This window comes from Motacilla alba, chromosome 7 (genome assembly GCF_015832195.1).
Source record: "Motacilla alba alba isolate MOTALB_02 chromosome 7, Motacilla_alba_V1.0_pri, whole genome shotgun sequence".
In the NCBI taxonomy this organism is placed as follows: domain Eukaryota; kingdom Metazoa; phylum Chordata; class Aves; order Passeriformes; family Motacillidae; genus Motacilla; species Motacilla alba.
Window position 1 is genome coordinate 33,100,630 of NC_052022.1, and position 27,569 is coordinate 33,128,198.

At 50.6% G+C, this 27,569-nt stretch overlaps 3 protein-coding genes across 8 annotated transcripts in view; 2 read left to right on the forward strand and 1 right to left on the reverse strand.

Annotated features, from left to right (window-relative positions):
• The window catches only part of DIP2A (disco interacting protein 2 homolog A), an 84,329-nt gene extending 80,967 nt beyond the window's left edge, over window positions 1-3,362 (forward strand). For all 4 annotated transcript variants that reach the window (XM_038142134.1, XM_038142136.1, XM_038142135.1 and 1 more), the window contains 2 exons: window positions 914-1,037; window positions 1,363-3,362. In XM_038142134.1, the coding sequence (XP_037998062.1) occupies window positions 914-1,037; window positions 1,363-1,615 (377 nt within the window). In that variant the 3' untranslated portion in view covers window positions 1,616-3,362. The remainder of the gene's footprint in view (window positions 1-913; window positions 1,038-1,362) is intronic.
• Window positions 1,467-13,746, reverse strand: S100B (S100 calcium binding protein B). 3 transcript variants are annotated; one of them, XM_038142142.1, is made up of 4 exons: window positions 13,555-13,746; window positions 12,478-12,630; window positions 11,861-12,016; window positions 1,467-1,602 (listed from the first exon to the last, which is right to left on the reverse strand). In XM_038142142.1, exons 2-3 carry the CDS (start codon window positions 12,613-12,615, stop codon window positions 11,876-11,878), a joined length of 279 nt encoding a protein of 92 aa, XP_037998070.1. In that variant the 5' UTR covers window positions 12,616-12,630; window positions 13,555-13,746; the 3' UTR covers window positions 1,467-1,602; window positions 11,861-11,875. The 3 variants fall into 3 exon arrangements, with proteins under 3 accessions (XP_037998070.1, XP_037998069.1, XP_037998071.1); XM_038142141.1 differs by lacking the exon at window positions 1,467-1,602 and having other exon boundaries at window positions 11,100-12,016; window positions 13,555-13,745; XM_038142143.1 differs by lacking the exons at window positions 1,467-1,602; window positions 13,555-13,746 and adding an exon at window positions 13,185-13,512 and having other exon boundaries at window positions 11,100-12,016.
• A 4,376-nt stretch (window positions 13,747-18,122) lies between these two features.
• On the forward strand, window positions 18,123-26,751 carry LSS (lanosterol synthase). The gene is made up of 22 exons (XM_038143433.1): window positions 18,123-18,259; window positions 18,398-18,575; window positions 18,650-18,788; window positions 18,866-18,974; window positions 19,337-19,458; window positions 19,771-19,867; window positions 20,641-20,776; window positions 20,980-21,088; window positions 21,410-21,528; window positions 21,822-21,919; window positions 22,028-22,055; window positions 22,623-22,679; window positions 22,862-22,933; window positions 23,634-23,684; window positions 23,841-23,990; window positions 24,328-24,424; window positions 24,612-24,717; window positions 24,943-25,008; window positions 25,417-25,497; window positions 25,786-25,956; window positions 26,260-26,338; window positions 26,425-26,751. The coding sequence occupies exons 1-22, from the start codon at window positions 18,243-18,245 to the stop codon at window positions 26,614-26,616; spliced, it is 2,274 nt and encodes a 757-aa protein (XP_037999361.1). The 5' UTR covers window positions 18,123-18,242; the 3' UTR covers window positions 26,617-26,751.
• Window positions 26,752-27,569: the final 818 nt, after the last annotated feature.

Below are 27,569 nucleotides of genomic sequence, written 5' to 3' on the forward strand. Positions count from 1 at the left end.
GCTGGTTTTCTGTGATTGGACTTAAATGAATGGTGTCTGCATGAATAGTGTCAGTGTCCTGACTGCTGCCACTGAATAATAATAGCAAGTTTTTGTGCCTTATAGCTTTCTGAAAAATCACAGAGAGATTTTTATCATCATGGAAAAATATCAGTTGTCCTTTAGTTTTTAAGAGGCTTTGGGCAGTGAATTTACTGTATACATTAAATACAACTTCCCAGCATGATTTTCACCTCCAGTAACACAACTGAGCAAGACTATAAAATAGTTAACAAAGAAAAAAGCAAAATTGAACTGAACAGAGTTACCAGGATGAATGTTGAGAGTAGGGTAGGGTCTTCAGGTAGGATCTAAGAGAGCTTTGCTTATTTAATCTGGCAAAGCTGAGGCTGGGGAGAGGACAGAGTTGTTATTACTTTGTAAACTGTGGGATCTTAAGAAGCTGAGTAGAATTTCGCTGGCATGAGGACAAGTGGTTATAAGCTGGTGTTAAAAAAAGAAGTTAAATTTGGGAATTGGAAAAGTGGTTGTATTGATCAAAGAAGAAAAGTTCTCTGGTAAGAATAGTGGAACAAAAAGATGTTTTAATGGTGGGCTTATAAATAGAGTTTTTATGTCTTATATTTCAATGCTTGGGTTTATGAACAGAGGTTACATTACATGAGAGAAAGGACAGAACTAGATGACCCAGAAATTCTTTTCATTGTGGTTTCAGCTACTTGGAGTCATAGGCAGAAGTGCCACGTGAGCTCTTAATTCTCTCAAATTCTCTCTCAAATCTAGAGCTTGTGTTATAGACTTTTTCCCCTAGGAAGCACTGGGAACATCTTCGAACGTCAGGAATAAGCACCTCCAAGTGCCCGTGTTTGTCCTTTTGATGTGATGATGTTGAAATGTGTGTGCTGTATTGCAGAGAGGCACGATGCCTTGTATGTGGTGGGCTCTTTGGATGAAACGCTGGAGCTCAGAGGAATGAGGTACCACCCCATCGACATAGAAACCTCTGTAATCAGGGCACATAAGAGCATTGCAGAATGGTAAGAACCACAGCATTATTCTTCTGTATCATTTTATTTCTTCTAAAGCAGAAGAACTTAGAAGGAACTTGGCAGTGTCAGAGTGTACACCTGTGGGTGTGGTAAACACATCTCAAGGATTTCATGGATGATGTCTTCTCATATGTATTATTCCCATTTGGCCCTAATGAGTTATGTATATCATTGGCTGTAGGTCCTCTCCAGCCTCAAAGCATTCAAGTTTAATTGTAAGCTTTGGGAGGCCTTGTCTTTCATTTAATAATCTCTTCTAATAACTTGTCTAGGTGTTTTTCCCTCCCCATTAACACGTGTGTCATGCCAACAGTGCTGTGTTTACGTGGACAAACCTGCTAGTGGTGGTGGTGGAGCTGGAAGGCTCAGAGCAGGAAGCACTGGATCTGGTGGCACTGGTGACCAACGTGGTCCTGGAAGAGCATTATCTCATTGTTGGTGTCGTGGTCATCGTGGATCCCGGGGTCATTCCCATCAACTCCCGTGGCGAGAAACAGCGGATGCACTTGAGAGATGGATTTTTAGCTGATCAGTTGGATCCTATTTATGTTGCCTACAACATGTGAAAACAGCAAATAACATCAAGGCTAAAGCACCAAAATCCAAGGGGCTTTCCTCATAATAACATCGGAATCCATGCTCTTGTTTTTAAAAGCTGTTGAAGACCCTAGGAAAATGGAGATACTTCTCTTTACATGTAGCCCTTCATCTCCCAGACTGCATTTGCTTTCATAAACCCATTGTAACAGTCACAGCTGTCTTAGGATGGAGAGTTTACTGGAATTCCTGAAGGAAGCTTATTAGAACTATCATGGACCAATTTTATTTTAGGAGGGGGGGCAGAGGGGAGAGAATAATTATGAATGTCAGTACTTGATGCACTGCATAAAAGGACATAGAGTGGGGTGGGGAGAGAACACCAGCTGTGAGGAGGACTCCTGGAAACAGCGCCCAAGGTCGTGAGTAACCATCCAGAGTTCACCCTCCATGTGACTGCAGTATATTGGCAGTATCGGGGTTGGGGCTTATCCTTCAACATTGCACACACCTCTACCACATTCTCTACTGAAAGGCATTTTGCACATACTTGAGATTTAAAAATGCAGCCTTTTTATTTTAAAACACTGACTCATCTGTATTCAGAAGAAGCCAACCCCTTCCAATCCTGGATTCAGTGTAACAGTTATGCTGCTGATCAGCTTTTTTTGTACCGAGCAAAAACAAATACTGTAACAAGGTTACTTACGATGCCATGCTGGACTCTGTAATGCTATAAACTTTATAATAAAATACAAAGTAATACCCTGTTTTAAGTACTTGATGCAAGAGCCTTCAGTGCTCTTGCTCTTCTAACTCCATGTCGAAGTCGCTTGTTTTCATAGTGTGAGCTGTTAATTCCTGCCCTGCACAATGCCAAGGATTTGAAAATCCATTCCAAAGCCACTCTGAATGATTTGTATAAATGTTTACAAAGCATAGGCTTACAAAATGTTTTCCCTGAATATTCTGTGCTAAAACTTGAAATAGTAACTTTTTTTTTCCCACCACGGAAAGCCCATTCAGTGTTAGTTAGCTTGAGCTGTTGTGGTACAAACTTCCTTGGTTTTCTTTGGAGTTGTATTTAAAGTCTTTTATTCAGGCTAAAATATCCAGTTGGTTGGGTCACAGTTGGACTAATTAAGGTTTTGAAGTTTCTGCCTGATCTAATACTGCAATGAACCAATGCAGAAAGAGAATATGAAGTTATTCAAGTAATTCTGTGTTTGAAGGTAGGCACAAGACAAGCAAATAATTATTTTTATAAATTTGTTAAAGACTTGAGAGCTACATAATTTTTTTTAAATAATGCACAAGTTTGCAAAAGAGCCAGTTTTTTTCTGCAAGGCAATTCTGCCTGGATCAGTGCCTAAGAAAGATGGATGTCAGTTCCCTGATAGATCAGATTTATCCATGCTTAGATAAACTCTGAAATCTTCAACAAAATGCTCTCCTTTATAGTAGTTGTGGGCCCTGATGGTGTTTACCTGTGGTGTGTAATACAGCTGCATACTCTGACTGTAATTATGTACAGAACTTGTGTAACTTATTGTTTGAGTCCAGCAGCCTCCAGCAGCAGGCTGTGGGACAGCTCTCCTCCCAAAACAGCTGGCAAAAGGAGTTGTCTCCCTAACCCCCAGTTCCATGTTGTAGTTTTTTAGCAAACAAAGTATTGTAAGACTTTTGTATTGAGATACTGATGAAAGTGATACAAGTTGCCTTGTAAAGTAAATCTTAAAACAAAAAGCTTATTAAACATTTCAGAACAGCTCTTGCCAATCTGACTTGATGAATGTTGAAACTTAAGCTATTAGTCAAAACCTTGGCTTAGCACAGTTCTCACTCATATTACAGACAGTTTAATGCCTTAAGACCTTTTTCTGCAAAACCTCACTGCAATTGCCTTGCAGGTAAAGCAGTTGTAAAGCCTGGATGCTCCTGAATTTCCTGTGTTTCGAACCTCTGCCAAGCTGCAATGCTGTCGTCACTGTGTCAGGTATGACATCACTGCCGTGGGGCTGGCAGCGCAGGGCTGTTACGATGTCACTGCCATGGTGCAGCTAAGCAGCTGCTCCCTGCACGGCCGAGCCTTTCCGGGCCTCTGAGCTCCAGCTCCAGGCACAGACTGGCCCTGTCCCTGCTTGATTTGCAGCCAGACATCCACTGAAGTTTATACCCTTGGGAAACGTTGCAGAAGGCACCAGCTGGACAGAAAGGCCTGATGCCAGATCCAGGCTGATGACTGCCAGGGAGGAAGCGCTAGCTGAAAAGGAAAAGCACAAGCACAAACAGCAGCCCTGGGATGATGCCCTCCAGCAACTTCATCAGGCTGCTCTACTGAAATTCTCCAGAACTGTCAGGGTAAAGAACATTCTCTCTTCAGGCTCTCCCCCTTCAGGCCAGTAATCCCATGGGCCCCTGTGTCCCCTGGGAAGGAAAGATGAGAATGAGAGGGGGTGTTGGGTGTGAGAGGGGTTGGGGAGGGCAAGGGCCATACTTGCAGGACTCCCTCAAGGACCAAGGATGCCCTGGAAAACAACAGCTCAGGAGGTGAACATGTCCCTGCCAGCCAGGGGAGTTGGGATGGGATGAGATAGAATGGAATAGGGTGGCATGGCATGGTAGCTCCAGCCAAAGCAAGGATAGACAGTACACTTTGCTGGGGATACACACACAGGAGACAGCAGTGACCCTGCCAGTGCTGAGACTTGCCCCAGCACAAGGAGCAGGGAAGCAGAGGCAGGCTCAGGGAGCAGGCAGGGTGATGGGAAGAGCCCACTGTGCAGCAGTAAAGCCAAGGGGCACCCTTATCACTAGCTGCCCAGGTGATCCCCTCACCTTGTACAGCATAGCTGATGCTGTAGTGGGGGGACTCAGGGCCAGCTGCAGGAAGGTTGGTCCAGTCTCCACTGTGCCAGATGGAATAGGATAGCCAGGAAGTCTTTTGGGGGGCCAGGATGGATGCACAGTCTGGCACCCAGCACTGTCAGCACCTCTGTCCCTCAGGGAGGAGGATGGAGCCCATGCCCAGCAGGTGCAGGAAGCCCCCAACACTTGTGAACACACTCTGTGTGTCATCAGTGGCACCAGCGTGTCCAGCAGCTTGAAATAACCAACATAGAAGGTGTCAGTAGGTACTGGGGCCACAGGAATCAGCTCTCTGCACAGTCCTCCTCAGCTTGAAGGACCACTGTGCACATTAACAGCTTCATAAGGATTAAAGATCCCGATAGAAGTCTCACAGAGAAAAACGTGCCAGGACAAAAACGTGCTTCATGTCTCCTCTTCACCCAGATTGTGCTGCTGTGCTAAAAGTGTTTAGATCCAGTTAGATTCAGATGACAAGAGAGGCAGAACATGGGGCTAGGTAGTGCTGAGAAGCTAAGGGCATGGTATAGTCCAGCAAGACATTTCCATGTAGGATCCATTGTTGTTGGACATAGTCAGTGCTGGATGTGGTATGGAACTTCTGCTTGGTGAGTTCCTGAATGAGAATGGCAATGCTTTCTCATGGGAAGGAAAGCAAGTAGCCCCAATGTTTCAGGTGCAGATAAGAAGCTACATTGTGTAGCTTAAGGGTGGCAGCAGCTTTCTATCATGGCATATTTGGTTTGGAAGCACTGACTCAATTTGTACAATCATGGAGTCAGTACCCATCTTCGGAAGGAAGTCTCCCTCCTGAGAGATTCAATTTGGCATGTGTTTTTCACTTCTCATTGGTAGCCTTCTTGAAATTCTGCCAGCACACTTCTTTTGGACAAGCTAAGCAGCTGCACTGAGTCTTGGTGTTCAGCTGATCAAGTGCCCCACGCAGGTAATGCCCAGTACTAGTGTTCTGACACCTTTGTAGGGGATCAGTCCCTGGATGTTTTGGATTTTGGAGGAGGGGATACCATTTCTTTTGAGATGGAGTTCTAGTTGCTCTCTTTGACAAAGAAAGCAAATTTGGATGGGCACTTTGGGTGGTCTCAGTGAATTTAGAGGCTTTTCCCAATATGCAGTTCTCTGTGTTAGAGCTGTTGAACTGTCAGTGGAATGCAGGTGCCAAGCTGTTGAGGTTTTGTCCTTGTAGCTTTAGCATGTGAGCAGTCCCTGATGCCATTCCATTTGGATCCTGACTCTGTGAGACTGAAAGCTTTGGGTGGTACCTAGAGCTGAGAAGGAAAGTGGCTATAGCAGGGTGTGTGTTCGTAGTTTAATGAGTGCAGTTGAAATTGTAGGCAGCAAAGAGCTTTCCCCACTGACTTTTCGTGAGCCCTGGTTTTGGCAGATGTTTTCAAGTTTGTTACCAGACTCTGCGAGAGTGAAAAGGTTTGTTAGGGCAGAGGAGTTTGTGTTGCCATTAGAATGTGCTGCAAGGAAGAGTTTGTACTTGGAAGGGGAAGATCAGCCAAATCTTTTTGTCCTGAAAGAGCTGATTTGAGAGCAGGGACGTTTTTGACTTGCCTGTGTCCTGGCGGTGGTTTTGAGCTGGGCTCGGTGCGTGTCCTTGTTTTGTGAGCAGACAGCGCTATCATGTGGTTATGTTGGCTGTGCACAGAAGAAAAGGCAATTGCAGCACGGCCTCTTCCTTTTAGAGCCTTTTCTATGCCATCAGCTGCTCAACATGTAACTCATACCCTCTGAACTGCATCCAGCTCCCTAGACACATGCACTTTCCCTCAAGATTTATGTGCCATCTTGCATTCTAACTCTCGCAGATCCCAAAACCCTCTAAAATGTCCAGCAGCTGCTTGCAAAGGAAAAGTCCTACAACAGAAAGCCACTGCTGGCCTTTATAGTCCCTTTGCAGTCTGTAAGCTAGACAAAACACACTAGTGATTCACATTTTCCTCCTAAACTGTATATATAGTATCAGCATGTTGTCTCAAAGTAGCAGAGTCCATCGTTACAGCAAAGCATTTCCAGCTGCAGTTCTGACTGACAGATGTGCCAGGACAGAAGGCATTTGCCGACCTACCCTCTTCCCTGTGCAACCTGATAATTCACAGCACAGTCACTTTCACATACTTCCAATGCGGCCGTGTCCAAGCAGCTAGAGATCACGCAGATGGAAGTGTCAAGACAGAAGATGTTCTCAAAGTACCCCCTTTCTCTTAACAGTGTTTAAATTGTGGACAATGCTCTTTCCCACACAGACCTGCCATCACCTTTTTCCCTTTAACATCTTCATTGCAAATGTCCAGCAGTTGCTCTCATAGAAGGAGGCTCTAGAAGTAAAAGCCAGTGTAGGGCTGCACCTCCCATGTGTCCCATGTAAGCCACATCAAACTCACCGGTGCACTCTGTCCTTCCCTTCTCTGCTGCCTCTACCACTGTGTTCTCTGGACCTCAGAGCCTAAAAGTAGGCGCAGTTGTTTCCACAGAGGGGCTGGAAGAGGAATAGGTAGCAGCACAAGTAGTTCTTGTTTAACTTCACCCTTAAGACTGCCAGCTTAGGACTGTGAGTTCAGCTGGCAGGCCAGTGGCAGCCACGCTCCTTTCACACCAGGACACTGCACCCAGCACAGACAACTGTGCCAGGACAACAAGCTTGCCCAGAGTTTGCCCCTGAAACTTGTGGAAAATTGTGAAATGCTGTCTAAACTTTTTGGAAACTTGCATTTGCACCACATTCAAGGGGAAGCCCCTCTCTTTTAGAACCTTCAAGAAGCTGGTAGAGCACAGTGCTCTCTGCGCAGTCCTTTTCAGCTCCAGTACCACCATGCACATCTCGCAAGGACTGAAGATCTGGATAGATGTCCCCTACAGGAAAATGGGCAAGGACAAAAATGTGTTCTTCATGTCCTCTAATAGTGTCTTTGTAGTGCTGGAAAGTGAGGAAGTTCTTTATTCCTGGCCAGGGTTTGTAAATGGCTGACAAAATTCCAGCCACTACACAGGCACAGATACGAGACTTTTTCAACTATTTCTACATTTTTGGCAAACAAATTAATGTTCATTGGTTCTAAATTGCATAATTATATTTCATTTATTACTATACTGTCCTCTATTGGTTATTGGTTCCTCGCTGTTCATGCTAATTAGTCCATATTTTTAGGGGTTTTAGTATCTGTTTTCTCCAGTAGGGACTTTTCAACACACAGACACAGTCTTTGTTAGTCTCTTCTGGTTTCTGCAAAATGTCCTTGTAGTCCCTAAATTCTGCATTCCAGATGTCCAGCTTCAACAATACATCTTTCTCTCCCAGGCCTTGTTCATTGAAGCATATCAGATTTAGTTTATCAAAATTTAACGTGTCAGAAATTTTCCCAAGCTGTGTTCCCATAAAAGTAACTTTAGACAACTTTGCTAAATGCTAGCTTAAAATTATATAAGACTAATATATAAATAATATACTGGCTATGACTAACTAAAACAAAATTTAATAAAACCATTAATTAACTTTTTTTAAAGTTATCTTCACTTCACTATCTGTCACTTCTAACAGCTGCAGCAGTTTGGAAAGGCTTTAAAAAATCCCAAAAAGAACTCCTTCTGTCCCTCTTGCAATGTGGCTCATGGGAGGTAGGGTGTCTGGTTTAACTTTTATCTGGAAAAAATGATGTGCTGCACCAGTATTACTCCCAAGTGTGTTTCCAAGTGGTTCTTTTCTCTGACACAAAGTTCAATGCAAACACTTCTTTGAGATGCAGCAGATGGGTCAGACTGCTGGGCCCACAGTCATCTCACAGTGTGCAGAACACTCTGTGGTTACAGGGCATTCCATCTTGGAAAGGAGCCCTGGGAGGTTTTTTCATGTCATCTGCATTTTTTAACCCAGACTTTCAAGGGTTCCTGACCAAACCACCTGCTTTTACTTAGATCCTTGTTTAGGGAAGTCATTTAAGTTGTAGTCTCTTTAAAAAAGGCTAGTGTTTTGTTTGAAAAGGCAAGAGAGGTGAGGCACTTACAGAAACAATTTGTACTGACAGTAGGTTTAGGAAACAAACAAGAACCGATCCTGCAAAATGTGTTTTGTGTTTACAAGCACTGCACATAACGAGACAATGGCATCTTGGAGCCTCTGCTGGTTTTCTCACTTTTAATTCCAGCCAGGCATTGTGCCTCACATCCAGAAAGTGCTGAGTGGGACACGTTTAAAGCACACCAGATTTCAATGCCAAAGCAACCTAACTCGTCTTTCTCAAAACTAAGGAGGACAGGAGTCAAAAATCTGTAATTTGTCTTAAATTGAAGTGTGACACTGAAATCCCAGCTCACAGTAAAGGTATAAGGACGATTTTTAGGTTGGTTGGTGGATTTTTACCTGATCAGTGGGTGTATAAAATGTGCTACCCAGGCAATGCTAAGCCCTGTCTCCTGAACTAACATGCTGCTGTCACTGGCTCTCAGGACACTGAGGGAATGCTGTTGAAGCAGAATGTTTCAGATTTATTCTGGGCTGCAAGTGAGTAACAAATAACCTTGCAAACATTAATGAAGCTGCCTTTATTGCAGCAGTGTTCTTTGTGAGCCAGCACGCAGCACCAGCATTTTAAAATCTTTATGTCATTTTAGCAACAGTACCGTCATGTTGCTTTAATGCCCTTATTTATTGTTGGTACCCAGGAATTTATTAGTGGGAAAAGGAAAGCAGCTGGTTAATACACTTTAAATATTTATGTGGTCAGATATTTCAAATGAGGTATTTGTAAGCCAGAATTCCATGTCATGACCAATTCTAATGTGGGTTTTTGCTACAATCTTTAGATTTTGTTTGTGTTTGGATTTTGTGTTATTTTTGTTTTGTTTAGGAGGAACTAGGCACACCAGGTTTTATGGTGTGGCTTGGTTATCCAGTGTCATATAAACTGAGTTCTATTTTTTTTTGTATTTCAGTACATGTTATTAGAATTATATGCACCACTGTATTTTCTTCCCGTCACTTCTGGTTTATTTAACCCTGTTCTCACCTAAACATAAAAGTGCTATATTTCTAGCATTCCTTTAAACTTGTGTAGTTAAGGTAACTGCAAAACCATTATTTATTTCTGCCACTTTTCTCTCCCAGGTATGAATGACAGTGCTGTGGTTGGTTCTTTTCCTTTTCTGGGCTCTGTAAAAGTCCACACCTCATTTGAGAGAAGAAAGCCATAGTTTTCTTTTTAAGATTTTTTTTTTTTCTGTCAGTACGTGAGCTCTGCTTTTGAATGATTCAGCCTGGATCCACTTCCATCAACAGTTAAGATGAAGTATATGTTTTTTAGATGAGCTACAATCAGCATTCCTGGTAAGATCGTGGTGTGGAAGAACTTTTGGGAGGGGAGGGGTGTCTGTAAGTGCTCTTGCAGTGGTGGTAACTTTTTGTCTGATGCAGGGAGAGGTTTCCCTTTGAGAAATTAACATCTCTTAAAATTATCTGAGAACAGAATAAAAGTGCAGGTTCTAATCTCCCAAAGCAGAAAGTAATTGCAGCGTCTTAAATTCTGAAAATGTGATTCAGCAAATGTACAATACAGCATGGATGTACAAAATCTGCCCCTCTGACACTTTTCTAGCTTCAGAAGTGAATCTGCATCTTCTAAAAATCTCGTGCCCTTCCTGTTGCTGTACTTCTCTTTATTTCAGGTTTACTACTGTTGATAAGTAGGAAACTGTCTGAGTGTTCTTCCTGGTGGGAAATCCATTTGAATCCTCTTTATAGAGCCAAAACCATGACAGGCGTGGCCCACGGGCACACCCTTGTACTGAAAAATCAGACCCCTCTGCTGAACTCAGGCTTGAGAGAGGGTCCAGAGAATCCTGTGTACCCGGCCTCACCTTGGGGACATGGAGCCAGACAGTGTCCCCAGCCAGCGTTCTCATACATGGCCCCAGGTCTGTGCCAGTGTTGAAAGCAACTCAACCAAGACCTGAGGAGGATGTGGTGGAAGTAACTTGGATGCTAAACTGCTTCTCATCAAGTGAGCACTACCCTGGGATGGCCAAATGGCTTTTTGTGCTAGGTGGAGTACAAGATGCTGTCCCTTGTGCCTGGCTCTGCCTGAGCATCCCTTTGCACAGCTTGGGGGAGGCTGGTGAGAATAGCAAGATGGTGCCTGACCAAAGATGTCATTTTGTGCATAAAATCCTTATAATATGTGGAATGAGATCAAACCAGTACCATCTGAGAGCATCTTTGCTGTGAATCTGTCAGTGTTGGAGCTGCAGATACTGCTGAGCTGGATGGCAGGTGCAGACTGGAAAGGCAGAAGCACAGGCCTTGGGAGGGTTGGCTGAAGCTTTGCAAGGGCTCACCACTGCAAGCCCCTGGATGACCCCAATAGCAGCAGTCACATCCTGCAGAGGGCCCTTGTGTTCCTTTGTCCTGGCAGGTACACCTGGCAGTGTGGGCAGCCAGCTGGAACTCGGTGCTGGTGACAGTCGTGGGTTGTCTGGCCAGGCACAATGACACCAGGGAAGGGAAGAGGGGTCGGTGCCCAACACGAAACCCAGGGGCATGAGCTGTGGCAGTGTTTCAGGCCTGATCCCCCAGCCTTTCTCTCTCAGTGCAGAGCAGGCTGGCACAAAAGGACACGTTTTTTCACCAGAGGCCAAACCAACATTTTATTCCTTGTCATTTCCACACACTCAGGAGGCTGTGCCTGGTCTGTGGTCACACTGGGCCACTCCCACTTCCCTTCTGACTGAGCCTGGACACCTTGTCAAGCCACATCCCAGGCCCAGGAGCTGACCCCAGTGCAGAAGCCTCATACACTGTTGCTTCCAGTTCTGCAGGCTGCCAAAAGCAGGATTGATCAACAAGTGAAAAGCCTGAGCTGTCAGATGGTTATGCTTTTAGATTGTTACACTTTGCCTTGCAAGCCAAGGGTGTCTCAATGTACCAAGAAATGGGTGGGCTCTGCTGAGCACCTGTGATGGGACAGGAGCTGGTTTCTAATGCCATGCCTGGAGCCTTCCCGTTCAGGCCAGTGGGCTCAGCAACAAGTTTCCAAAACCAGACCCGCTGCATCACCTCTTCCTTCAACCCTTGAATTTCCTTTTTTCCTTTGCAAGCAAGCTTGGATCACAGCATCCCTCTGCTTCTAGCCCTATGCACATTCCTTACTTAAAACAGCAGGGAAGTGCCTTGAGGCAAGGCACTCTCTCACTGCACCGAGCCCAATGGGCACTAGCCGGTAGCCTTTCCTGAGCCACACAAGTGTTTCTTGTTCACAAAGCCACAAACTTTTAATAAGCTGCTTAAGTCTAGTGCAAGCTGAACTCTTAAGGTGTCTGTAATCACAGCCAGTCCTTTTCCTGGAGGAGCAATGCTGCCTTGCCTCTCTCCAGCATGAGCAGAAGGGGCTCACCTGCTTCCCACCAGTTCACTCCTCCTCAAAGAACTCGTGGCAAGCAGCAGTGACCATTGCAATGAAGGCCATGAACTCGTGGAAGTTGCACTCTGAATCTCCATCGCAGTCCAGTGCCTCCATGACTTTGTCCACAGTCTCCTGGTCTTTGATTTCCTGAAGGGATAGAAACAGGCAGCCAAAGCTGGGGAGGACCACAGCAAGGCCCAGACAGTAACATATCCCCATTTCCCCAGTGCTCTCATGGCTGAATCTCTGTTCAGACACATCCCAAATAGCTTGTGGCTCTTCCCAGTCTGGTAGGGCACTGTCCTGTGCCCCCAGGGAACTGCAGCCACAGCTGTGCTGCTGGGAAAGGACATCTTGAGCCCCTTGGGGCAAGGCAGTCCCCCTGTGTCAGGGAAGGTAATTTCCCTAGTATCCAGACCCCAGTCTGCCATATAGGCTGTTCCCCTCATCCTGCTGCTCTGTAGAGTGGGGCAGAGGATTTAATGCCCTGCTGTGTAAATAAACCTATTCACCTGTGATGGCTTCCCGTGGGAGACAGAGTCGGGGGAGTGCAGGGGCTGTTGGATGGCCCCTGAGCCCAGCCAGGCTGCGGGGAGGGCAGTACTCACCCCGAGGAAGTGGCTCAGCTCGTTGTTGATGAGCTCCTTCAGTTCCGATTTCTTCAGCTTGTGCTTGTCTCCCTCTCTCCCGGAGTACTGGTGGAAGGCATCGATGATGGCGATCATCGCCTTCTCCAGCTCAGACATGGTCGTGGCGGGGCCCTAAGGTCAGAGGGGACGGTGGAGCGCCAGCCTGGGCAAGCTCCAGCAGTTCCTATCGATTTGGAAGCACGGCCACCCCGGGGCTCCGCCCATGGATCGGCAAGGTCGGTCGGACCCGCGTTGAAGGCATTCTGCTGGGAAGCAGCACTGGCAGCGGCCCTGGCTTCAGGGGGAAGGTCGCAAGAAACCAAAACTCTGCTGCCAGGGGCTCTCAAAGACAGCAGAGCCACAAGACAAGGAGAGGGGCAGGTATGGGGTCAGCTCCGGAGCTCCAGAAAGGTTTTGCTGTCCCTGCTGTCACGGGTCCCCTCGGCCGTGCCTCTGCCTGCAGACCTGTCTCCAGCCCAGCAGTCAGGGGAACCCGATAGGAACTGGTTTTGATGGGTGCCAGCAGGGCAAAATGAACACCTCTCGAACCTCCCTCTCCCACACTTGGTCTGGAGACGCTCTTAGGGATATGATAATAATTCGGATTGGAGCGTTCCCTGCAGATTTCACAAACGGACAAACCAAAGAGACTCTGATCAAAGAGGGAGGGCGAGCTGCCAACCCACCTTCCCAAAAGCCGGGAAAATAGAGAAGCCTTATTGCCTGGCACTCGTTTCATTCATATCCCATCGGTAAATGGTTCCTGCCCTGCGACCTGGCTACTGTTTCTCCACCACAAGGTACTGAATCTGATCCCGCAGCTGATGTCCTCCTCCGCGCAGCAGTCCGTGCCCGAACGGAAAGTCTGTTACCCGACAACGGCAGAAAATATCCCAACAAAAATACCCTTTCCATGCGCCTGCCCTGCCCGCTTCCCGTCCGCCAGGCTGAGCGGTGCTCCAGAGCAGAGGCCATGCGAGCGGTGATTCCGCCCTGCCACCATCCACCTTCCCCCGGGCAGGGCCCGCCCGCCCGGCATCCCGCGGCCCCTCTCACCTCCCTGCTGCCGGCGGGGCAGTGGCACAGCGATGCGGCGCGGCCAGGCACCGCGGGCACCCCACCGCTGGCTTCTTATGGCCTTGGGGGGACGCGGGCTGGCCGCGCAGGCGGGGCGGGCTGGCCGAGGCGGGCGCTGTGCCCGCAGCGCCGAGCTGCCCGCGGGACGGGAGCCGCCGCCCACGCGGGAGCCGTTGGAGAGCCGCCCGTGGGAGGGGAAAACACCGCCTGCTTTACTTGCTTGCTGAAGAGGGTAAGGGGACTTAGCTACCATCAGCCCATTTTTATAGGTAACGCGTACGTAGGGATATATCCCGTTTCAAAATATGTTGCAGTAAACTTTTTTTTTTTTTAACAAGCGCTTTGAGGTTATCCCTAGACTCAGTTGTTACACATTACAAATAAATCTATTGTGGTGCCATTTATTTGTTCATATTTTTCAAAGACAGAATGCCCACTCTCTGTTCATTAGATGGGCCGTTCAATGCACAGAATGTTCTGTGAATCAAGCTTGCAATTCAAAGATGTTGATGCTTTCTTTAAAGCCGCTCTTCTGCTCTGAACAGTGAGTATGCAAAAATAGCAATTCCTTGTATGTCTGATCTTTTCACTAGGTTTACTGCACACTATTAATATTGAACACGCTTTTTCTGCTTTCTACTGTTTTAAGATTGTAGAGTCAGGCCAGACAGGGAAAATAAGGTTATTTCAGTTCACTCAGCTTCACCAAACATACCACCAACAAAATGCTTTGTCAAACTGAAACCATTGCTGCTTCTCCAAAACCATTTCTACCAGGGGAGTGAAAGCATCAATGAAAACACGTTTTGCAGTCAGTGTGAGCATAAGACTTACACTTTTCTGTGTGTATTGTTCAAGAAATGTTGAAATGTTCAAGAAATATCCACCTAACACCAGAGACGAGTGAAACTGCAAATATTTTTAATCAATTCTGAGAAGTGTAAATCAACATGCAAAACTCAGAAAAAAGATGAGTTATTGTTTGTATACTGATTCACAGTAGATTTTTTTTCTTTTTAGAAACTTTGAAAAGTTATGTCAAAGTTAAATTCTTTCTTTTTAAAGAAAGAATTCTTTCTTTTTAAATGAGGTCTTGATACAAAACTTGTTCACATGTCCCCTGCCAGCCCCAGTGGCCACTATGATCTGGCATTAAGTGCACTTTTATCTAAACCCTGTTGCTGGACAGACATATTCCCTGGCAGTTCCTGTGTTCCCAAATCTACCGATACAACACCAACCATGTTATTTAAAAAACTTAAAAAAAAAAAAAATCTACATTGATCATTTCCTTACATCAGCTCATGAAAGTTTTTGTAACAGGCTCAAACACTGGTTTGGGGAAAAATAATTTCCCTGGCATTAAGGCTGAATATGTGGACTCTATTTACCTGACGACTGAAATTCTTGCATTTAGGGCATTGCAAACTACAGCAGTTATCTGTGCTCTGGTGGGACTAGCAGGGACAGCAGGGAGGCTTTTAGGTAGTGGTGTTTCTAGTGTGGAGGTAGTTTGTCAGCAAATTTGCACGATTTGATTTTTTCCAAGAGTAATTGCAGTCCTGTAAGAGCTGGCTATAAATGGGGCTCTCTGTCAGCAGGAAAGAGACAGCATTTTTCTGTGGATAGCAATTTGATCTAGTAGATCTGTAGCTCAGTCCTCAGCCAAGAAATGCATTAAAGCAAACCTTTTTAGTCAGAGACAAGGTCCTAGCTCATCTCCTTAAACCATATTCTGATGTCATTCTGGAAAGCAACCTTTCCCTAAAATGGGACAGAAAACATATCATTTCACGGATCAAAACTTGAAGAGTCTTGAAATTCTCTTTTCTGGTGGTTCTTGCCGTCCATTTCACCCCAAATCATTCTGACTTCTGTATTTTACAAGTGATGATCTGGAATGATGTCCTGATAGGATGGGAAGGAGCAGCAGGGTCAGATGTGAACACCAGAAACCTTGATCCTCTTCTGTCTCTGCTAATGAGCAGCTCCAAGAGACTTTCCTGATCCTTGTCCAGGCTCATATCCTTTGCAAAGACTGCTCTCCTGGCCTGGATCATCCCTAACCCAGCCTGTGATAGTCCAGGAGGTCTGGATAGGAGTGTGGGGCTGTGAGCTGTGCTTCCAGCTGCCCAAAGAGCTGCTTCTGTTATTTTAAAATTCATGTTCTGATCTTCGAACAGGAGGGTGCAGCCTTGGGGCTCCTCTCCTCAGGGTCAGAGCTTCCTTGCCAGAGCTTTGGGCTGATATGTTTAAAGAAGCAAGGGGGGGTTTTCAGTGCCCAAGGCTGAGCAAAACACTTGAGCCCTCTGCCTGTCTGCCTCACAATGTAGGCTCCTCATTCCAGGAGAAAAGACAGCCTATTTCTTTGTCTCTCGGGTGTGTGTGGCGCCAGGCTCTGCCAGACCATGAGACAAACACCAGCGGTCATTGAACTGGGACAAAAAAAGTAATGAAAGCAGAGGAATTTGGGTGGGAGGGTGAAGAAACTGCCTCTGCCTCTGCAGGGCTGCACTCACAGTGCCAGCACACACAGCAGCTTTGCAGGGAGCAGGTTCCCTGGCACCCCCAAACACAGCAGCCAGAGGTGAGCTAGTTCCTGGCTGAATCCAGCTGAGGTTCAGACACAGAAAAACATGGATGAAAACAATGCTAAGTAACAGGAATTTGGCAATTATTAACAATTTCTGATGCAGATGGGTTGTATAGAGACATAAAAATGAAACTGAGTTGTTCATCCTCCATCAGTCCCTTTAGGCAAATATTACCATAAATTATAATTTATGGATAATTTATCCAAATCCATGGATTTTAGCATCCATGGACAAGTGGATATTTTCATGAACCTCATTTTGGGCAGAGTCATTATGGCAATTTTTTTTCTTAACCCAAAAATAAATAGACTATTAACCCTCAAATACAACACCCATGTCAGTGAACTGCTGGAGTTCTTTCTGTTCATATAAACCGTGCAAGAGAAGCAGCACAGCTCTCCCTACTGAGGATCAGTGGGATGAGACACAAGTCAAAGATATTATCCCAATCCATTCTCCCTCCAGGAGAAGTCCAGACACATCCAAAAAACATTTTGCTCTTACTGAACACAGCCAGGGCTGAACTGAGTGACCTAAGCCTAGTTCATGAAATAAATACAAAATTAATTCTTTAATTCTCAAATAAAATCACTGTATCCTCTCCAGATAATCCCTGAGGTTATTCTGGACATGAGTGAAGATCTGTTTCTTATAAGAGGAGTATTTTAAATGAAACTTCTAGTGTGCATTATATACTGTAAATATTAATGATTATAGAAATATTAATAGACAGGCATTTTTCTGTCCTGGGGTGTGGATGGGTGCCACATTTGTGAGCAGCTCTTTTGTCCCTGGGCACTGCACAGACATGGAGGGGCTTTTCTGCCAGTTTAGCTTGGTCTGGTGCCACCTCTGTGGTAGGAGGGAAGCCAGGTCACTGTGAAAGGCTGAAAGGAATTTATCACTCCATTTAAACAAGTTAAATGTCCACCCAACCCTTCCAACAGCATAGCAGCAACAGGTACAGCGTCTGGGATTTACCATCCCTGTGTGCCTCCTTTTGGGGAGCCTTCTTGAGCCAAGGGGCTTTGAAGGGCTGAAACCCACTTGCTCACTGGCCTGGGAAGGCAGTGATGGCTGTTGGGAGAGAGATGGGGACATGTCACTTGGACCGGACAGGAGGAGCTCTGCCATCTCCTCATGGACTGCTGTCCCACGGCATCACCTGCATGAAGGTGACACCCCCCGAACCGTGCTGGAGGGACCAGGGCAGGGTTCGCAGTGACAATACCTGACTCACCTGCAGAGCACAACACAGTGTTTTATGGGTGCCAGCCCCGCCGGCCACAGCCCTCCCCAGCGGGCAGAGCCCCGGTGTTTACGGAGTGCCTGACACCCCGGGAGAGCAGAGCTGAGGACGGTGAGTCAAGGGTGCGGGCAGCGGGAGCGTGGGCACACGCGGGTCAGGGTACGCTGTGCCCACGGCTGGCACTGCTCCCAGACACATCTCCCCGGTCCCTCGTGGCCCACGTGGGCTGGGCACCAGGCTGGGCTGGCATTGTCTTGTTATTTCCATTAACGACGGAAACCGCACGCCTGGACTTTGGGGGTGCACGGAGGTGGGGACAGTCGCTCTAGGGGCCGGCGCTGTCACCCAAAGGGACGGCTCGGCTGTCGGGGTCTGTGAGGGGGATGGCACCGCTGTGCCGGGGGCAGACGGAGTGCGACGGAGGAGTCGAACCGCGGCAGCCAGGCGACGTCCCATGGCAGGAGGGGACGGGAGGAGATGGGGCGGGACGGAGATGGGGTGGGACTGGGACGGGGACGGGAGGAGACGGGGCGGGACGGGGACGAGAGGAGATGGGGCGGGACGGGCACGGAGGAGATGGGGCGGGCCGGGGACGGAGGAGATGGGGCGGGACGGGCACGGAGGAGATGGGGCGGGCCGGGGACGGAGGAGATGGGGCGGGACGGGCACGGAGGAGATGGGGCGGGCCGGGGACGCAGGAGATGGGGCGGGCCGGGGACGGCGCGGGGGCCGGCCGGGGCGGGCCGGGGGCCGCCATTGGCTGCCGCCCGTGAGGCGATGTGGGACCAGCCGGCGCGGCCCCGGCGCTGGGATCGGCAGCGGCGATGGCGGCGGACGCCGTGTGAGTGCCGGCGCGGGGATGGAGAGCGGGAGCGGCGCTGGCGGGGGGCACCGGGTGGATGCCGGCGCTGGGGTCGGGAGCGGCGGGGTCCCGGCGGGGCGGGGCGGCGGCCGCGGTTCACGGTGCCGTGTCCGGCAGGGCGGTTCGGCGGCGCGGCGGCCCTCGGCGCTCGGCGGCGGCCACGGAGCTGCCGGCCTGGCGGCTGCGCTGCGAGGGTGGGCGGCAGCTCTGGCGCTACCTGGGCGATGGCGAAGGCGATGTCGGGGAGCGGCGAGCGCAGACAGCGCTGGAGCAGCACAGCCTCGGGCTGGACACGGTGCGGGGGGCCCGGGCCGGGGCGGCGGGGCCGTGCCCGGGGCGCACCGCTGAGGTGCCTCTGTCTCCCCACAGGGCGCGACGCTGCAGGCGCTGCCGGCCGCCGGCTCGGCCCGGGAGGCGGCCCGCAACGGGATGCGGTTCTACGCAGCGCTGCAGGCCGAGGATGGGCACTGGGCGGGCGATTACGGCGGGCCGCTGTTCCTGCTGCCAGGTAGGCCTGGGCACCTGCCCGGGGATGAGTGCCCTGGGGTTCGGCTCTCTACAGTGCCGGCCTGTCTGATCCTCCAGGTCTCCTCATCACCTGCCACACGGCCCAAATCCAGCTGCCCGAGGGGTTCCGGAAGGAGATGGTGCGCTACCTGCGCTCTGTGCAGCTCCCAGATGGAGGCTGGGGCTTGTGAGTACCAAAGATGCTTCTTTGGGTGATGGCAGCTCCAAGGTGCAGGATTTAGAGCTGCTGTCAGATCTGCCCAGGCTTAGGGAGGAGGACTCATCACGTGTGAGAGCTGTTTGTCACAGAGGTGGCCATAGCATCAAGTCTGGCCACATCTCCTCTGGGGCACTGTATCCCAAAGCACCATGTGTGACGGGGTATTGCAGAGCAATGTTTATTCCTGTATTAGTCAGGTCCCTCTTTTCCAAAGTCACCCCTGCCATCCCACTTCACCCTAACAAAGACAGCCCTGTGCAGTGGCTTGTGTCTGGCTAATGGCAATAGCTGACAAATGGATGTGGCGTTTCTGTGTGTGCTCCTGACAGACATGTGGAAGATAAATCAACAGTGTTTGGCACAGCCCTCAACTACGTAGCGTTGAGGATCCTGGGGGTTGGACCAGATGACCCTGACATTGTGCGGGCCCGTGTCAACCTGCACAGCAAAGGTCAGCCATGGGGCCGGTACACTGGGGAGAGAGGTCTGGCCAGAACTGAGGGCTGCAGGGAACACTGGGGGCTGCCAGGTAGTGGAAGAACTGTTGTCCTTACTTGCCTTTCACGGCAACTGCATTTTCAATTAATGACGGGAAGCTGTGTTGCATTTTTGTGCCATTGCCTGCTTGCCCTGTTTTGGGACATGTATCCCAGCCTGAATAGTGTGCTCTCAAGCATGGGGAGAAGTGGGCTCTGTGATGGGGAAAAAAGTTGGGAGCTGGCATGGCTGTGTTCACCCTGAAAGCTGATACTGTTCTGTGCAGGAGGTGCTGTGGGAATCCCTTCCTGGGGCAAGTTTTGGCTGGCTGTCTTGAACGTTTACAGCTGGGAGGGAATGAACACGCTTCTCCCAGAGATGTGGTATGTGCCCCCCTCACTGTGGAGAGAGCAGCTAGTGTCAGTCCTGCCACCAGCCTCCACCCAGAACTGTCCCAGGCGCTGGTGATTGCTGGGACAATGCCAGCTACAGCCAGGAACTGGAGGTGCTCAGGCTGCTTGTCAGCTGGGAGCCAGCAGCAGGCCAGCCACTTAGGTGGATAGCACTGAACACTGCATCCAAGGGAGATGCCAGAGTGCAGCCCTCTTAGCATTTCCCTAATATATGGTCCCTAATACATTCATGGGCTCCCTGTCTGCCACCAGTGTCTTCCAGCAGCCAGAATTGGACCCTAGCAGGAAGGGACAGCCACATGTGAGGCTGCCAGCCCTAAACCCTTGCTTGTACCCTCTCTGAATACTCAGAGGGCTGCTGGGTGTCCGAGGGGAAAAGTGTCTGGCACTATCCCTGGAGGAAATCGGGGATAGTACCAAGGGCTACTGGTGCTTTGTCAGCAAATGCCATTGACTGTCTCTGCAGGCCTCTGCCTTCAATGTCCCATGTGGCTGCACTAGCTTCTCTGCTTCCTCTGTGAGCTTGAGGTCCTCCCTGCCATGTGTCAGCCGGGGCTGGAGTGGTGTCAGGAGGGAGTATCCCTGTTGGAGAGGGAATCTGAGCAGGTCCAGGCTGTGTGTATATCCCTTAGCGCAGGGGACAAGGAAAGGCCTGCCCTGCTCTGGGCATTCCACACAACATCTCTCCAGTGGCCCTTGGCCTTCCTTGTTCCTCACAGCAGCACTTTCTCTGTTGCAATCAGGCTGCTTCCCACATGGTTTCCAGCGCACCCGTCACGGCTCTGGTGTCACTGCCGCCAGGTTTACCTTCCCATGAGCTACTGCTATGCTAAGCGTTTGTCAGCACAAGAGGACGAGCTCATACGGAGCTTGCGGCAGGTAAGGAGGGAGCTGGTCCCGCTGGACAGGGATCCATGGCTCTGTGGCCACCTGCTGTGCTGGCCATGCTCTTGTGAGCCAGCCTCTGGCTTGCCAAGTGGCAGCTCTCATAACTTGCACGGTCTCTGAGCCGGCTCCCAGGAGTGCCTGCCCCAGGTGCTTGCTCCCGGCTGGCCAGGCTGCCCTTTGCTCTCTCGTGCCAGGAGCTCTATGTGCAAGACTACGCCAGCATAGACTGGCCAGCCCAGAGGAACAACGTGGCTGCCTGTGACGTGTACACCCCACACAGCTGGCTGCTGGGTGCTGCCTATGGTGAGTGCAGCAGCTGCTGCGAGGAATACTGAGGCTGCCTTGCACCCTCAGAGCTCTTTAGGGTCTACTGCCAGCTACCAGTGTATGCCCTGCAGCTGGGATGGAGACTGGAATGATGTGATCCATGGGGTTCTGCTTCCCTGAGAGCAGCAGGGCCTTGTGCCCATGTCCTCAGGCCGCTCTGGGGCAGAGCTTTGCTCCGTCCTGATGCTTGTTGGTTGATGGTTGTTGTGTGAGTTGGGGTGCAGCCTGCCACAGCGAGTGAATCTGGCTGCACAGGGTGGGAGTTTTTCCACTGTGTGTCCCTTTCTTCTCCTGCAGCCATCATGAATGTGTATGAAGCTCACCACAGCAGTCACCTGCGGCAGCGAGCCATCACAGAGCTGTACGACCACATCAAGGCTGATGACAGATTCACCAAGTGCATCAGCATCGGCCCGGTAGGACACTTGCTGTTAATCCTTTAGTGTCTCACCCTTTGTTCTTCAGGGAGCAGCTTGTGCAAGTGTGGCATGTAATAATCACCAGACCTTGTCAACTCCTCCTGCTCCTGATGCTCAAGAGCTTAAGGCTAACAGGGCACAGGAGATGCAGAGGGCTGTGCTGGGTGATGTCACATTGGGATCAAGGCCAGACAACCCTCTGGATGGCTTTGTGTTGAGTGGGTTGGGATGTATGTTCCTGGGGCTGGAAGAAGCTCTATCCAGAGCAGTGACAATGCTCCTCTTGGCAGATCTCCAAGACAATCAACATGCTGGTTCGCTGGTTTGTGGAAGGGAAGGACTCCCCAGCTTTTCAGGAGCATGTTTCCAGGATCCCTGACTATCTCTGGTAAGGGCTGAGTGTGTCCCAGCTGGCACAGCACACCATGACTCCTGACTTGCCTCCTGGTGCTCCCACTCTGCCTGTTCTGCAGCACTGTGCTCTCTCCTCCCACAGGCTGGGCCTCGACGGCATGAAGATGCAGGTGAAGTGCTGTAGGAGTTCAGCTGTGACTGAAGGGACCCTCGTGTCCTGGGGCAACCTGTGGAGTAATGGGATGGCATGTTCATCCCAGGCTTGAGCCCCTGGCTCAGGTGCCTGGTGGCCTTCTCACTTCCAATTCCCCCAGCGGTGCTAGGAGGGTGTACTGTCTGTCCTGCTACTTTGCCTCCCTGTGGCTGGGAGCTGAGAGGCCTCCATTCCCTCCATCCTCATGAGTCCTGGGAGAAAGCCAGGCCCCTGATCCTGAGTGTGGGCTGAGCTCTGCTTCTCTCAGAGCCATTGTGTCCTGCTGTTCCTTAATGCTAGCCACCTCTCCTGCCTTGGCTGTGCACAAAGCAGACTGAAGCAGCTGTCTTATATTGTGCTCCCTTGCTGTCCCTTGACCTGCTGCATCTGTCCTCTCTGTGCCAGCACGTCAGCTGTGATGCAGGATGACATAGGATGGAGGTGTTGGGGGTAATGCAGGAGGGATGTGCTGTCCCATAGTCCCCACAGCTGGGTCAGACTGCTGCTAGCACCTGCCTCTCACTGTCTGTTTTCTCTCTTCCAGGGCACAAACGGATCCCAGCTCTGGGACACCGCTTTTGCCATCCAAGCCTTCCTGGAGGTAATGCACCCTTCAGTGCTACCTGCTGCCTTGGGAAAATGATCTCTGCTCAGGAGTCCCCAGTACCAGCCCTCCTGCTGTGCACCCCCTTGGAGCTCTGTTCTGGCCTGGCATGCTGTGACTGAGCTGGGAAAACATGTCTGGCTACTTGCTGACTGCTCACTGTGCATCTCTGTTTCTAGGCAGAAGCCCAGGAGATGCCTGAATTCACCTCCTGCCTCCAGAACGCCCATGGGTTCCTCCGGTTCTCCCAGGTGAGCAGAGCTGGTCAGTGGTGTCTCACATACTGCCAGGGCAGGCTTGCCTCTTGCTCAGAACCCTGTTGGATGCATTTGTTGCCTTCTGAAGACAGCTTCTGAAAGGCTGACTGGCAAAGTCCCAGGCCCAGCTTCCTGTTTCCTGCTCCCTGTTTTCAGAGAACCATCTTTGAAGCTTGGGGAGGACCTTAGCAAGGCCCAGGGATGCTTGGGTTGTCTGCCTGAGCTTAGAGGGGCTGGAAAACTGAAAGCTTAGGCTTATTTGCCCTTCATCTTGTCTGGTGCTGACACATTTGAGGCACCCTTCTGGGAAACCCAGGATCATTGGATAGTGACTGTGTGAGGTCAGCTTCTGCTGGCCAGACCAGCAGTGGCTCAAGGTGAGGGTCATTGTCACCAGCAGCTTGATGCACAGGCAGTCACCGGTCTTGTTCGTGGTGCTGCCAACAAAAGCATTGAAAACAGATGGTTCCCTGGCAGGCAAGATCCCAAAGGGAGCTTTAGCAACACCTGCTGAAATCAGGCAAAAAGATGATTTTTCCTTGCTCCAGAGCTGACCTCTTTCATGTCTACTTCCCTCAGTGGAAGGCAGGTACTGTCCACTTCCACATGGAAAAACCACCTGCAATGGTTTCAGCCTGTGGTCCTGCAGCCAGGCACCTCCAGGCTGCCTTCACTTGTTTCTTGTCTTGTGCAGATCCCAGAGAACCCACCTGACTACCAGAAATATTACCGCCATATGAACAAGGTATGATGGCTGGCACTGGTCTCTCAAGGACACATGACTGGGGCAGGGATTTGGGCAGAGGAAACAGGAGTCAGGGGCAGCATCTGCTCTCTTCCAAGAATAGAGTGGGTGAGGGAAAGCGATCCCGCTCCCTAAGCACACCTGATCCTTTTCCAGGGTGGCTTCCCCTTCAGCACGCGGGACTGTGGCTGGATCGTGGCAGATTGCACAGCAGAGGGGCTGAAGGCAGTAATGCTGCTGCAGGAGAAGTGTCCCTTCATAACCAAGCTTGTGCCTGCTGAGCGCCTCTTTGATGCTGTGAATGTGGTAAGAGCTGCAAAAATTATGCCAAGGAGCATGCGGGACTGTAAGAGAAGCCAAGGCCTGAGGAATTGTTAGATCTGGCATTAGATCTGGTTGGATCTGAGCTAGTATGAGGCCTGGTGTGGCAACACTCTGTTGTGATTCAGAGCTGCCTATGTGACCTAATGTCATGTGATGGCCCAGATTGGGCTTGCTTTGTCACGGTGGTTTGGGACCTGGGTTTTCTGCCTGCCCCATACACCTGTAGGTCTGACTTTATCCTCACAGCTGGCTTGGGACCAGACTGGAGTAGTACTGCCCATGAGGTTGTACCACCCCCTCTCTCTGCTTGTCTGGGCAGTTGCTGAGCATGAGGAACCCGGATGGAGGCTTTGCCACTTATGAAACCAAGCGAGGAGGCCACTTACTGGAGCTGCTGAACCCCTCAGAGGTGTTTGGTAAGGGGAGCTCTGCGGGTTGGTTGTCCTGCCCACTGTGAAGGGACAAAGTGGCCTGGGCTCACCATGCCCAGTGGGTGCCCAGGGGATCAGTGTGCCCTGGATGTGAGGGACAGGCTGGCAGCAGCTGGCCTGGAGGCTTGCCCACACAGGGGCTGTGGCACTGATACCCATTGCCTGCTGGCAGGTGACATCATGATTGACTACACATACGTGGAGTGCACATCAGCTGTCATGCAGGCACTTAGACACTTCCAGAGCCAGTTCCCTGAGCACCGAGCCATGGAGATCAGGTGAGGCACTGAGATGAGAGCTGAGCAGAGAAGAAGACAGGCTCATTGTCCCAAGCTGCCTGCCATGGCCTCCTGAACAACGTAGCTGCCTGTCTGCGTGATCTTGTCTCTTGTGCCCTCCAATAAGGGGACCCATCAAAGCCACAGAGGGGCTGATGGAGCCCCCAACGAAGCAAACACTGAGTTTGAGCTGCTTCTGAAGTGGATGATTTATTCCCTGTCCAGGGAGACTCTGCAGAAGGGCCTGGATTTCTGTCGCAAGAAGCAGCGAGCGGATGGGTCCTGGGAGGGGTAAGTGGCGTTCCCAGCACCCCTTTTTCTCCTGGCTGCCCCAGTGTAAGAGGGATCATTATGGCAAGCATTCCTGGCTGGCAGGATCTGTGGGAGGGAAAGGAAGGGCTGATCCTCCTCTAGCTGCTGTGCTTTGCTCTCAGTTACTCTCCCTCCAGCCCAGGTAGAACAGGTACAAGACCCAGAGAAGTTTGGGGTAGCTCCAGCTCCTGTGGTCCCAGTTCTGCTGACACTTGAGTTAACTGGGAGCAGGTGCTGGTGGGACTGGGCATGGTTGGGTCATAGGGGAAGGCAGGCTGCAGCTCTGTGCCTGGCTCTGCTCTTCTGTGAACACAGACAGCTGTGTTGCAGCCTGCCTCTCCCTGGGGCCTTGCACCCCTGACAGTGCTGCTCTCCCCTTCTTCCTAGGAGCTGGGGGGTTTGTTTCACCTATGGCACCTGGTTTGGTCTGGAGGCATTTGCCAGCATGCAGCACACATACCACGACGGGTGAGAAGGGAATGTCTGGGTGCCTCGCCCCTACCTACCTCCTGGGCCAGGGTAGGACTCTGTGATGGGGCTGGATGGATCCCTGGCTGTGCATGGACTCTCCTGCCTCAGGGACTGCTCCTCCCAAATCCTGTGCCTGCAGTGTGGCCAGGGCATTTGCTGCCTCACTCTCAAACTCTTAGGGCAGTCCCAGCCATGGGCACTGCTTCTCTTTGCAGCTGAGAACTGTGGGCATCCAAACACTCTCTGTCCCCAGTCCTGTCTTGATTCTGGCCCCCATCCCTGCAGGACTGTCTGCCAAGAGGTGGCCCAGGCCTGCCAGTTCCTCATCTCCAAGCAGATGGCAGATGGCGGGTGGGGAGAGGATTTCGAGTCCTGCGAGCAGCGCACATACGTGCAGAGTGCTGAGTCACAGATCCACAACACCTGTTGGGCCCTGCTGGGGCTCATGGCTGTCAGGTAAGAGTAGCCCCAGTGGTCAGGGAAAAGAGATCAAGCTGGGTTGGGTGGCCTTGGGCCTGGCTGGTGTGACCCAGTGCAAAGCAAAGCTTTTGATCAGGACTGCAGGCCTCCAGCCTGGGAAAATGGTGCCGTATTAATAATATTTAGTGTCTTGGGGTTGGGGGGAGCCCTTCCCAAAGCACTCAGCATGCCTGGGGCAAGCTCGGAGCAGCCTGGAGGTGGTTGAGCTCCCCAGACACGTGGATGAGGGTTTCCAGATGGTTTGGATAAAGATGTTTACATTTCCCTTGTGCTTTGTAGGTACCCTGACATCAGTGTGCTGGAAAGGGGCATTAAAGTGTTGATGGATAAGCAGCTGCCCAACGGGGACTGGCCTCAGGTACATCTTTAGTCTTTCCAAGAAGTTCCTGAGCATGTAGCAGTCCCCTGTCACTCATACCATTCTGCTCTCTGCTTGTCTCCCAGGAGAACATTGCTGGGGTCTTCAACAAGTCGTGTGCCATCAGTTACACCGCGTACCGCAACATCTTCCCCATCTGGACGCTGGGGCGGTTCTGCCGGCTGCACCCCAACAGCCCTCTGGCTGGGCAGCTGCCAGCCAGAGCCAGACCCTCGGCCGGGGCAGGGCAGGAGGAGCAGGGAGCCCTGTCTGCTTGAACCTGGGATGCTGGGGATGCCATGGCCCTGGACTTGTCTTGGATCCCAGTGTCTGCATGGGGCCGTGGCGGTGTGTGTTGCGTGGGATATCTCCATGCTGACCTTAGCATGTGGACTGCTGCCTCTGCCAGGGAGGGGTGCTGTGCCCGTGCTGCAGAGCCTCTGCTTGCTGTTGAACCTCTTCTAAACATTCCCTTTCTAAGGTTTTTTTCCAGGTATATTCTCCGTCCCCAGATGGGGAGTGAAGTGCCTTTTCAGACCATTTTGAAGATCAGATGAAGCTGCCGGGCTGTCTTGTATTCCACATTTGGACAGACTCTCATCCTGGGTTGCAAGGCTGCCTTTATCGCCACAGGCTGTCTGTCTATACCAAGAGTGTGGGATTTGGGGTCTCCCCTGTGCCCACCATTGCGGGTTGGGGGGCACTGCACAATCCCTGCTGAGCTGACCTCTGTACTGTGGGTGCCAGTGCTGGCCTTTTGAGTTACTCGCTCTACTCTGGAGCCCGTGCTGGGAGGGGAAGGACACCTGTACTCCCCCAGATGTGTGAGAAAAGGAGTGCTTTGCTTAATTTTCTTATTGTTCTGTCCCCCAGCTGGTGGCACCTAGCTTCCACAGGTGAAGTCACCACCAGCCCTTGAAAAGGGGCAGCTGAAGCAGAAAGTTGTGAGGTGGTTGGCATCATGGCACAGCCTGAGCCCCAGGGCTCCAGGCTTCCCCCAACTCAAACCATGGTGCCCTGGGGCATTCACAGGTCATTGTCAGAGCTGGAAGTCAGATGGGATAATAAATTGCTAAGGGTGATGCAAGAGGAACTTCACTGTGTTCTCCTTTCTGACTGCAAGTGTGTGTCCCGGGCCGAGGGGAGCTGGCACAGCAGCCTCATGTCACGTGGCTTGGGTTGCCTGTCCCCAGAGATATGAGCAGCATATCCACCAAACCATGCTGGGAGC

Coding starts and splice junctions, on each gene's coding strand:
- LSS (XM_038143433.1), top strand. Junction 18,576..18,649: donor ACAGCCTCGGGCTGGACACG/GTGCGGGGGGCC, acceptor GTCTCCCCACAG/GGCGCGACGCTGCAGGCGCT. Junction 25,009..25,416: donor GCGGATGGGTCCTGGGAGGG/GTAAGTGGCGTT, acceptor CCTTCTTCCTAG/GAGCTGGGGGGTTTGTTTCA.
- S100B (XM_038142142.1), bottom strand. CDS start 12,615: ATGTCTGAGCTGGAGAAGGCGATGATCGCCATCATCGATGCCTTCCAC. Junction 12,017..12,477: donor AGCTGAGCCACTTCCTCGGG/GTGAGTACTGCC, acceptor CTATCCCTTCAG/GAAATCAAAGACCAGGAGAC.